The 12123-nt window shown below is 37.1% G+C and overlaps 1 protein-coding gene across 12 annotated transcripts in view; it reads left to right on the top strand.

Moving 5' to 3' along the window:
• Bbx (BBX high mobility group box domain containing) overlaps positions 1-12123 on the top strand; it is a 237706-nt gene that overhangs the window by 209547 nt on the left and 16036 nt on the right. For 10 of the 12 annotated variants that reach the window (XM_021646810.2, XM_060370533.1, XM_060370524.1 and 7 more), the window contains 2 exons: positions 8790-8879; positions 10176-10235. The exons of 1 other annotated variant lie outside the window; for it this stretch is intronic. In XM_021646810.2, coding sequence (XP_021502485.1) covers positions 8790-8879; positions 10176-10235 — 150 coding nt within the window. The remainder of the gene's footprint in view (positions 1-8789; positions 8880-10175; positions 10236-12123) is intronic. One more of the 12 variants, XM_060370531.1, reaches the window with a different exon arrangement.

The following is a 12123-nucleotide window of genomic DNA, read 5'->3' as shown; positions in this document are numbered from 1 at the left end:
TTGAGATATACTTCTCAGGATATTGATGAAAAGCCTACTTTTCATATTATTGAAAATCTCTACTTCATGTTTGAAGGCTGGAAGGGGCATAAAAATAATTGTAGAACTAGCTATCTCCTCTGTGGCTACTAAGAAGCCTAAAGAATAATGAATTAAACAAGAAATGCTTTTCTCATCTGGGAAAATCAAATATTGTTCTATGGAGATCTTTCAAGATGGATAGAGCTGAGATAGACCTGTTGACAGGCAGCTGAACACCGAAGTTGGTTACCACATAAAATGTCAGTCTCTGCCCTGGAGATATTTAGAAATAGGCAACGTAGTCCATGAGCCCAAGGATGCAAGCTGTCTTGAGCTCCCACATTTCTTGCTGACAAATACTTGACACGTCGGTAAAATGTCACTTAATTGATTGATGTTCAAGACGCATTCCTTATCCCACGCCATACAGTTCAAGACATTCATTTAACAGCTGTGAAATAGGTGGCATTATCTATCAAGAAAAGTACTGATAGATTATTTTTTCTAAAGCTAAAACCCTGCAGTTAGGATCTATTTTCATGAAACTTTTTTTTTTATTTGTCTATTACATGCTTTCCTCACCAGCTAAGATTAATACTATTTCTTTGATGTGAAATCACTTTTTGTAGTTTTGCATTGTGCTTCATATAACATTATCTTAACTTGTTCATTATATTTCATACAGCATCATCTTAACTTGTTCATTATACTTCTCAAGCCATAGAGCCACTAGTTCTTTAGTGGTATGTCAGTAATTACATATGTGGGAAGTCTTCTAACATTTAAGTTTTTGTTCTTTGTTGTTTCATAAAATAAAATGGAATTAAAATGAAACAAATTAAATAATATATTCTATTTAGCAAACTAGGGAAATAGTATTCATAACCAATTTGCAATTTGGCATTAGCATTGTACTAGACTTCAGGTTATTAATGAAATTATCATACCAGCTGTGCTATAATTGCCTGATCTTTAGGGGATAGAGAGATTGTTTTCTTACATTCTAGACCCTTTGCACCTTTGTATAATGAGTCATTCCAAACAAACACTGTGTATGAGATCATTAGTTCCTTTGTAGAAGAGCATGTGTCCATAGGAAACTCATTTTTATTCCAACAATTTCCCATTCGTCTGTATTATTTTCTCCTGAATTCATTGTCATTCAGCGTTATTTTTTTTCTCACATATACTTGGTTCCCTTTTGGGTATTTGTGGATATATGAAGTGTATAGAAATTTTCTGAAATACCATTTAAAGAAGAAATTACTATTTATGATTTCATACAGATGTGTATCTCATTATCATAGTACTTGCTTGGGTTTACTCCTCTATTTTCCGTTGATCTCATTGGTTTTTACTTTTTCTTACACACCCTTATTTCTTCCCATTATTTCTGCCCCATCCCTCATGCCAAAAAGCTTATTGTGAAAGGGACAACGGTGACTAAATACCACCTCTTGCAAGTGGGTTTAATCTGTTTTGTCATAGGGGAACATATAATGATGATTTAGCAATAGAATTTCCCTTTGCTTCCAAGAACAACTGTCTAATTCATTGTGATCCATCTGGCTCACAGTGAGGGTCAGCTGCAGAAGCCCAGCCTTACCTTGTTTTCCAGGTTATCTCCATTCTTTCTGATTTTTGAATGAAAGCTTTAAATCATAAATCTAAGTTGAACCGCTGCTTCTAAGAGGTTTCCTTTTGAAACATTTTTATATGTACTGATAATATATGAAGTGTTGTTTACAAAAAGCCTCAGAAGTCAGAGTGCTAGGAAAATAGTAATTTTCAAACAGAAGTAGGGTCTTGTAGAAAACAGATTAAGCTCCTGTTGAATCTTGACTTTTCCTTATTCTTTATATCTTTACATATTTCTTCCCTTCTCAAATGTTTTCTCTCTCTCTCTCTCTCTCTCTCTCTCTCTCTCTCTCTCTCTCTTTACCAATACACATTTTAACATTAGAGTTAAAAATGGTTACATAGGGAGCTAGAGAGATGGCTCAACAGTTAAAAGCACTAGCTGCTCTTTTAAGAGGTCCATGGTTCTCAGAACACACATGGCAGCTCACAACCGTCTGTAATTCCAGTCCCAGCATATCTGACACCCTCTTCAGGCTTCCACGGGGATTACTTGAATGTGGTACTCAGACATAAAATGTCGGCAAAGCATCCATACATATAAAATTTAAAAATGGGAAAAGAAAATAAGTGGCTTAGCAGGAGCTAGCTAGGTACAACATGTGCTTAACATATAAAGCCCTAATGTGAAGTCCAATCCAGCTGTTATCCCCTCCCCATAAAATGGCAAAGAATTGGGTTTTATTTTTAAATCATGGTGGTAATAAGCAGTTTCACAACATAGAAGCTAGAATCTGCTGTTTGAAGTTGAGGCTACTCTCAGTCTGTGAGACTGAGGTCTGAGGCTAGCAAAGTTAGCCTCTCCCGGTTAGGAAGCTATAGTTCCCAGTTTAGGCAGAACTTTGTCATTTTCCCTTAAACTATTTGAGCGTTTTCATTGCCACCAAACTTTCTCGGAAAGACAGTGACAGTAAATTTGCAGCCATAAAATGTACATTATTAACTTTTTTTCTAATTCTTATTATGTTTATTTTGGTAAATTATAATCTGGCAAGAATATACCCATTTTTACTTACTTTACTTCTGTTTTTAATTCTCATTCAAAGTAGTGAGTTTTATAATGGTATTCTCACACATACTTTGTGGAATCTCTTCCCCAACTCTACTTTCCCTACCTGACACAGTCAAGAAACAGTCTCAAGTTCTTAATAATGGACATCTAGTAGCTTCATCCCATTCATGAGTCCTAATTTAATAATGGCTGATATACTTACCATCTTACTCAGATCAGTTGATCTTTCCAACTTAAATCAATGCCTAAAAACTGGGTGCAATTTGCTACAAATTATTGCAAAGTAACTTATTGATTTATTACTTATGCTACCAATATAGAAATGCCCGCCTAGTCTTAGAACACCTGAAATTATAGAACCTGGGGAAAGTTCCTGGCAATAGAGTTAACCTGGCATTTATGACACAACAGTTCAGAAGAGCAGGGTCACCTAAGAGCAGGTTACCTGATCTTGAAAAACTACCATGCCATGCTAACACTGAAGTGGCTCCTGTGTCACTGCAGAATTATCCCCAAAATGTTTGTTTTCCAGGAAACCCTCAACATTAACACTTTGGAAAGGTTATTAAGATCTCAGTGTCAGTCTTCCTCACTCCTTGGCTTGTGGCAAGGCTCCCCTGTCTTTACCCACATGTTAGTTGGAGTGTAGTACAAAGGAGACTGATACTTCAGAGTTGAGGACATTCTTCCCAAGTTACAAGTGGTGACCTGAGCAGTGCCACACACCAGCACTGTGCAGTGTTGCTGTAAGGAGGCTGCGGTTGAGACCAGTATTCTCTGAAACAGTTTGGTAGGGAAGGAGATGGAATTAGAAGGCTGAAGTGTAGTGTGAGTGAAGAACGATTCTTTTTCTGTTTTCTAAATTATTCTTTCTAGAACATTTTTTTCTGCTTTTCATTTCCTTCCTTTTTGCCCTTTCGTGGAACCCTTCTATGATAATATTACAAAGAAAAAAAGGTAGTACTTAATTTCCTTGTATTTCCTATTTTCTATCATTTTTTAACTTTATTTTCTTTAGACAGCTTGTCAAACGTGTGCCATACAAAAATGAAATTGTTCATTTATTGACTTCTAAAATCACTGCTTTTCTGTGACTGTGATTAGATCTTACTCATTACTTTCCTTTCATGTTTTTGTCACTATCTTTGAAGAAGCCATCATTTGTTTACAGTATTTATAGTCGTCTTCTGGGGGATGGTTCAGAGCAAGGAGTTTTTAAAACCTAAGCGTATAAAAGCTCTTGTTTAAACTCACTCTGTGAGTTTGCCTTTTTGTGTAAATATGGAACAGGTTGGTCTTTAGCTCTGTCACTGATGTACACTTCTCAGAGTTCTCTAATCTGTGTCCTTTTCTTCTTTTTCTAAGCCAGTCCAAATCTGTCTGTGCTTACATCACTTTCCATGTGAGCCAGTATCTTACACTTCCTACGGGTCAATCAGTAGGGTCTCCTCCTCAAGCCTCAGACAGCTGTCTCAGAATGTTCCTTCTACTTTTTCCTACTTAGTTTCCATGACTGCCTACATGACATTCAGGTGAACCAGGTGCCTGGATTTTGTAAAATATAGGAAGTGGTGGTTGCAAACAGATAATGGAGAATATTGCTAATATCAATGTAGTATGTGCACATGACAGGTTTACTTTATGCTTGTTCATTTGTTTTCTCTTAATACTTCTTTTTTTCTTAAAAAAAAAAAATAGAAACATTTTCTGCTTCCATTTCAAACTACTCCAACTAATGAAATGTTTGCTATTTTGTTATTTAGAAGAATGACTTGTGGTCATAACACTTGCAGAGATTTATGGTATCATTGGTAACTTAAAAATGCATTTCTCAAACATTTTGTGCCAATTAGTGCTGCGGGATCTTTGTTATTTATGAAGGGAGTCTGTTTTGAGAATCTGCCCTATACTAAGCTCTCTTCTGGGCACTCTGATTATTACTGTGAATAAATTCAAAATACCTGCTTCTATACCTGTTTCATTATGCTGAGAACAGATAAATAAACAATCCCCAAATAATCAAAGTATATTATATGTTTGAAGGTGAAAAATGCTATGAACAATAAAAGGACAGATTGATAGAACAACAACTAGATAAATGATCAACAAGGAAAATGAGCCCTTGAACAACATTCAAAAACAGCTAGAACTAACAGGCACAACCCAGCACTTGCAGAATTGTATCTCAAGTATGTGGAACAATCTCCATAATTATATATATCCTGCCTATAAAACCAACTGATCAGCTTAAAGTTAAATGAACAAAGAATTTTCTCTAGCCATAGTAGAAAAAGGTAAAAATTAGTAGTAGAAGAAAACTTAAATGATGAGATAAATGCAAATGAAGGCAGACTATCAAAATGGGAGAGATGGGGCTTAAGCTAGGCTTAGAAAGAAATTTACTCCCCTTCTAAGAAAGATCTGAAGTAGGTACTCTAGCCTTCTTAAGATACTGAGAAAAGAAAGGCAAGCCCCAGTCAAACTAAGGAGGGAAATAGTAAACATTAAAAAAATTAATAATATGAAATGTAATAAAGAAACAATATCAGAGAAACAACAACAAAACCACTTCCTTGAAAATAGCAACAAACATTTAACTGGATTGTGATTAAGAAAAACAGATTTATATTATTTTAAGCTGAAATGAAACAGAGGACACAACTATCAACTGTACCTAAATGGAAAGACGTGTGTAAATACCATGAACAGAATACTATACAGCAGTAAATTAAATAATCTTGATAAGATGAACATTTTTTCGGAAGACACAAACTACTGAAGCCAACCTAAGAATGACCTCTGTGACTTGTCAAGAGGTTCAATCAGCAATCAGAATGTGCGCAGGATGCAGGGATCCTAAGCCCAGATACTGCCACCACTAGATTCTGCCAGACTTGCAGGAGGAATTACCTGCATTCGTGTAGAGTACATACATACACTCATAAAAAATAAATATGGGATTAGTACCATTTCTTTTCAAGATTAAACATTGAGAGATGTCAATGCCTACGATTCATTCGAATGTCAAAGACATCACAATATTCGGAAACTATAGCCAGTACCTTATACAAATGTGGATGTAAAAATCCTCAACAAATAGTAGCATGAAAAAATAAATAGTTCATGCAATAAGTTAGATATTTTTCACTCTAGTATTGCAAGGTTAGTTTACCGCTCGAAAGTTAGTTTACCTAATTTTAGTCTAGTAGCAATACATCAAAACCCAAAACTACACAAACATCTCAATAGATGCGGTAACAGTATTTGACAGAACCCCACACTCTTTCATTATAAAGACATTCAACAAAACAGGGAAAGAAAGAATTGCCTAATCCTGATCAGTGGCATCCATGTTAGTGGTAAAAGAGTAAATGCTCTCTCCCCTACATATCCAAACAAGGCCACAATATTCATTCTCACCGTTTCTGGTCAACACTGTCGTTAAATTTTTATGGCCTCACATTAGTAATGAATCATTAAATAAGATATCAAATCTCAAATACCAAAAGACAACACAGATAAATTAGACTGTATCAAATTAAATTTTTTTGTAATTTGAAGGACACTGTCAGGAAAAATTAAAAGATATCTCACAGAATGAGAGAAAGCATTTGTAACTCATACACCTGAAAAACTATTTTTTAAATCTTAATCAAAAATAAAAATAACAAAAATAGGCAACTGATTAAAATAAGTATTTCTGCAGAGATATACTAATCACCATTAAGAGAAAAATTTGCTTGATACCAACTCTCATGAAAATACACATTAATGTCACAATGAGAATGATACCACTTCAAGTCCTTGGAATGATTTTAACCATGAAGACTAAAATAACGTGTTAGAAATGATGAAGAACCTGAAATCCATATGTACTGCCAGCAGGAATAGAAACTACCGCAGGTGTTTCAGTGAGCAATGCACACTGACCTTGTAACCTAGCAATTCTACCCCTAAATACCTAAGAGTACATACATCTACAAAACTACATCAGTGTTTATACCAACTGTATTCATGAGAGCCGTAACGTGGAAACAGTCCATAAATCTATCAATCCCTAAACTCATCAAATACAGCATATCCATAGCATCCTGATCATTCTGCTTCCTGCAGTACACATGAGCCCTAGACATGTTTTGCTAAATCCAAAAACAATCTATACTACTTATTATATTTACTGCTTATGTGAGGTTTTTAAAAAGACAAACCTGTGGAGATAGAAAACAGTTCACTGGAGGCTTAGGGGCGGGGAAGTGCGGGATGAGAAGGATAGTTGCTAGCAGGTCTGACATTTATTTTTGAAGTGATAAAATGTTATGTAGTTGGTTGATATCACTAGAGTGGAAAATATTAACTATTTTAACTTTGTGATTCATTTTGCATGTGAATTCTATTTCAATTGATCTTTTTCTTTGTGCTTTTTTTGTTTTGTGTGTGTGCTTGCTTTTTAATGATGTTAAATAAAAGTTGTTGGGAAAGTGAGATCAAGTGATGGGCATGAGGTTGGGGTGAACTTTTGGATGGGATAGTCTGAAAGAGTAAACAAGTTAGCCTTGTTGATATTTGGATACAGGCAGAGCATTTTTAAACAGATAACAGCTGACACAAAGATCCTTCAAGTAGGATTGAGACTACATGTACTGTTAGGGAGCAGTGTAAACAGATATGAGGTTGTAGACATGACAGTTCTCTGACTCTCATAGTTCCCTGTTTGACGGTGTGAGGTCACATTTTAAGTACACAGAAATCTGTCTAGAGTGATGCATTTGTGAGTCATCAGCCTGTAGCTGATATTTAAGGCGGATACTATAAATGCTCTCCAAAGAAGTGAGAGAGAGGACAAGGAGCAAATCTGCGTTGTCTCCAGCTTGGGATGCCTAGAAGAGAAGGGAGCAAAGGAAACAAAGAAGCAAAAATTCACAGGGGAAGAGACAAAGCAAAATGCTTGATCCTAGGAACCTGGTTCAAGGTAGAGGGTATAATCCGGGTGGGCAGTCACTGTGGGAGCTCCTGAACAGCCCTGTTCATTGAGACTCATCATTTGGCTTTCATTGTTTTGGATTGTAGGTTTTTCTTAAGCATCAGGAAAGATGCCTAGTTGGGGTGGGTTTCACACACAACAGAAAAATAAGGTTGTAGGCAGCCCTTCTGAGGACAGCTTTGCTACAGAGGATTTTGGGGGAGGAGGCAGTAACTAATGTGAGAAGTTTGAGCAAATGCCAATACTTTTGTTTTTTAATTGGGTGGAATAATGTTTGTATGCTGATGCTCAAGAGGGAGGTTGGCCTAGTGAGCAGGTGGAAGAACTAAGCATGTGGGACCACTGGTGATTTGCCACCATCCAGAATGCAGAACCTCTTTCAGATGCTAATAAGTGGGAGATGCAGCAGGGGGAGCCTGTGACACTTAGTGCTTTTTGATCCTCACACCAACCCTGTGAGCTAGGCACTGTGATGATCCCCATTTATAGGTGAGGTAACAGAAGCCATGTAAAATTATTCAGACATGAAGATCTGCAGTGTATAGAAAGCAACCTGCTGCAGAACTGGAAAACAATAGTTCTGTTTCGTCCAAAAGGACTAAGACTCTGAGCTGTCTCTTTAAGCAAATCACCTCCCAGCCCCACCACTTCCTAACCTCAGATAGAGCCAAAAAGCTGTCTCATATTCTCAGGTCAATGGTTATCCTGAAAGTGCTGTCTTTATAAATCAGTTTCTTAGAAGTGAGACATGCTTCCTGTCCTTTCCTTCATGGCATTTAGGAGTCTAAAGTGAAAACCTTCTCTGTTTCAAATTGTCACCTCTCTGCTGTTAGCTGATTATAGTCTGTTTCTATCCACTAAATCTGCGCCTTCCTCTCAGGGAGTTCTAGCCGTAATGGAGGCTTTTGCCCAACAACACATTTCCTAGGAAAATCTTATGGAGTTTTAAATAAGCCTAACAAATGGGCTGAGCACTTGCTGGCTGAGTGAATCTGTAAGAGAGCAGTTCTTGCAACTCAGTTTACTAACTCCACAGAAGGGAGAAGGGCATGACAATCAAGAACAACAAAACAAAACCCACAATATTGTTTGGTGCAACATTGTGAACTTAAAATATATTTATAATATTGTCTGTAGGTCCTTTCCAGTCTCAGAAAAAGAACTTATTCCACAAAATTGTCAGCAAATATAAGCACAAAAAGGAGAAGCCTAATGTTCCAGAAAAAGGTATTGGTGCCTTCTGTCCTCCATTAAGGTTCCTTGGTCACCTCCATTCCAGACTCATCCTTGAGCAAAGCTTCTGCACACCTCCTTTTCTCCCCTTTGCTTGCTTCTGTGCTGTAGCTCTTGATGTGGTGCCTTCATCTTTTCTAGACTCTGCAGCTATGCAAATCTCCTTCATTTAGATTCCTGCTCAAACCCATTACTTGTCTCTTTGATCACAGTTCCATGTGAATCCTAAAATTGCTGTTTCTCATTACATTTGGTGTATTTTATAATTTAGACTTCCAGACCTCTTATCCATTTATTTTTTTTGGCTATTCTTATTTTTCTCATATCTGGCAGCCTTTCATACAGTGACCACATTTTCCTACCTCCTGAAAATCCTCCAGTTTTAAAGGCTTTTGAAAGTCCAGCCATTTCTGTACTTTGTTAATTAAAAATTCTCACAAACCTTTTTCTATTTTTCTACTCTAAATTGTAACCTCTTTCCCCATCTATGCTTCATTGTTGTATGGACTCTTCAGTCTCCTTCGGCCACAGAACTGTTATTTCCAGATGGCTCTAGGAACTTGGGCACTCTACTGCCTTGCCCTTCTGTGAACATCCATTGCTATTGTGGTCTTGAAGGACCCCTGAATCTCCTTGGGTTCATCTTAAGATTTCTGTTCTCATAGCTCAAGATTTTCATTCTTGCACATAAAAGATAAGTCCTCACTTCTCTCTCAGGACAGCCAGGTGACCTTGGAGGCTGGGTTTTCCTCAGTGCCCTGCATGTCAGTGTCACAGCTACTATAAACCTGCTCATGTGAGGCTTATTTGCACCCAACTTGCATGGCAAGTGCAGCATGTCCGCATTCTGTATTGAGGCTTTCATGCATTGTGTGTGGATGTATGTGCCCTGTATGTTTCTGTACTGCAGCTTTGACTTAATTTCGGTTTAATACCAACTTCTGGCATTACATATTGATGATCTGCTTTCTTCTGCTTCCAGTGAGTAAATATAATGTAGATAAAATGTCAGCTTTTGTTATTTCCTTTTACTGACCTTCAAATTGTCTTGATTAAAGCCAAGATATTGTCTAACATATTTCACAAAGAACAGAGTACACTTATTTTTATCCATATCTTACGTAGTCTCATTTGTTTAACTGGCAAATAGTTTTGAGAATAAAATAATTGAAATTATGTTCTGTTTGATGTGCATGTTGTTTCATGTTCAAGTCATTTGCACACACCTTGTTTAGTGCTGGGTATATCTGTGTGTCGAGTTTCACTGTCCTTTTCTGTCCTTGTTTTTAGGAAGTGGGGATAAATGGTCACACAAGCAATTCTTTTTGGATGCCATTCACCCTACAGAAGGTAAAAAAAAATAGTATGTTATTTACTTATATGTGGTCTAAGCCAAAAGTGGAATAATTTTATAGTCTTTTAAAATGTATGTAGGTTCAACCAGCATTAGACATACATGTTCACATTTAGATTATTTTTCACTTTAAGTCAAAATTGTTTGTGGTTTGCTGCTAACCATCAGACAGTATGTCATGTGGTATTTAGTTTGATAAAAGGAGATTTGCAACCTTCAACTCACACCCTAGACTCTTGTTCTTAACTGAAAGTCCGTGGTGCTGGAACACTGGCGTCAAGACTGAAAGTAAGGGCCCCACCTGGCTAGCTGGCATGCAGGCTAATAGACATTGATTTCTGACATGACTGTTGTCCCTTGCCCATTTCCCAGTATCTCCAAGTATGTTGAAACAGAATTCACCTGAGGCATATGTGTAGCCAAACTAGTCATAATTTCTAGTATAGATGTGATTTTTAAGTTTTTCATACCTACTTATATATAATTACTGTCATATATTGAACCCTTAGGTGGGTGTGAATTTCTTCAAGTTAAGGTGCCTCTTTCTCCACCTGACTTCTCCCCACAACATGCTCATTATAGATATTTAAAAAGACTTAGCATTGTAGTGAATAATTATAAGTTACTTCATTAATGCTGAGTGTGGTTGTGCATCCCTGCACTCGGGAGGCATAGATTAGGAGGGAGTTAAATGTTATCCTCAGTTGCACAGTGAGTTTGAGGCACATTTGGGCTACATGAGAGTTTGTCTCTAAAAACAAGAAGAAATTTACTTCATTTGGTCAGTGGTATCTTTGAATATTCCAGTTTACAACTCTATATGAAAGTTTTGTTCTCTTTGTATCAACAAAATTGAACCTATACATAATGAGCCATCTGCTGTAAATGAATAAATTGGGTCAAGTGTAGTGGTGCACCTCTGTAATCCCAACACTCAGGAAGCAGAAGTAGGAGTACTACAAGTTTAAGGTTAGCCTGGGGACACACTGTGTTCTAGGCTAGCCGGGAATTTGCTTAAGTCTAGATTGGGCACTTGATGATTGACACCAACCCCTCCCCCATCCAGCAGTGTGTTTGTTCACCTGTGGAGGGTGGGGCATATGCACCTGTGCCTGCATGTGCTCTGTCAGAGGACAGCAGGTGTCCTACTCTATCACCCTTCACCTTATGCCCGTTAGACAGCATCTCTCACAGAATCTGGAGCTAGATTGATAGGCATCCAATCCCTGCTACCATCATGTCTGCAAGCCAACCATTTTTTTTTTCCTGATAGGAACAGTATTAAGTAAGTTATACCTGCTTTTGTCATTTTTTCCCAAAAATCCAGCATGCTGTTTGCTTTCTGACCCATTATTTCACATTCACAATTTCCATGGACTATTATTTCTGCCTAAGTGCAAGTAAAATAAAATGAATTGTACTGTTTCCAACATTAAATCCTAATACTCGTTAACTGAAACATCTCTTCTTGTGTATTTTTTTTCTTCTTGTGTATTTTAAAAATATCTTCTACATAAGTTTCATAATGGCAAGGTCAGAGGAATCTGAAGGTATCTGAGCTCATGTTATTCATCACTTGAAGTGCTGTTGTTTTAAATATGTTTTGACCCTGCAGAAGTGCAGAGTGTGTGTATAGAGTGATGTAGAAAATTCTGCATTCTCAGACCTGCCACTAATTAGCACCTTTTGGTAGGATAAAATACTTGATCTCACTATAATTTACTCTGTATTTTTACTACTAAACACATAAGTAATTCATGTACAGTGCTTGGGAATAACATGCATAAACATTAAGTTCCATGTTCTTCTTAACACATGACAATTTTCCTTTGGTGTCTGATGGGTACTATGATGCTAGAAGTAGCAGCAAGCCAGCAATTCGAA

This window comes from Meriones unguiculatus, chromosome 17, assembly GCF_030254825.1.
Source record: "Meriones unguiculatus strain TT.TT164.6M chromosome 17, Bangor_MerUng_6.1, whole genome shotgun sequence".
NCBI classification, from domain to species: domain Eukaryota; kingdom Metazoa; phylum Chordata; class Mammalia; order Rodentia; family Muridae; genus Meriones; species Meriones unguiculatus.
This window is presented reverse-complemented; position numbering and strand designations above follow the sequence as displayed.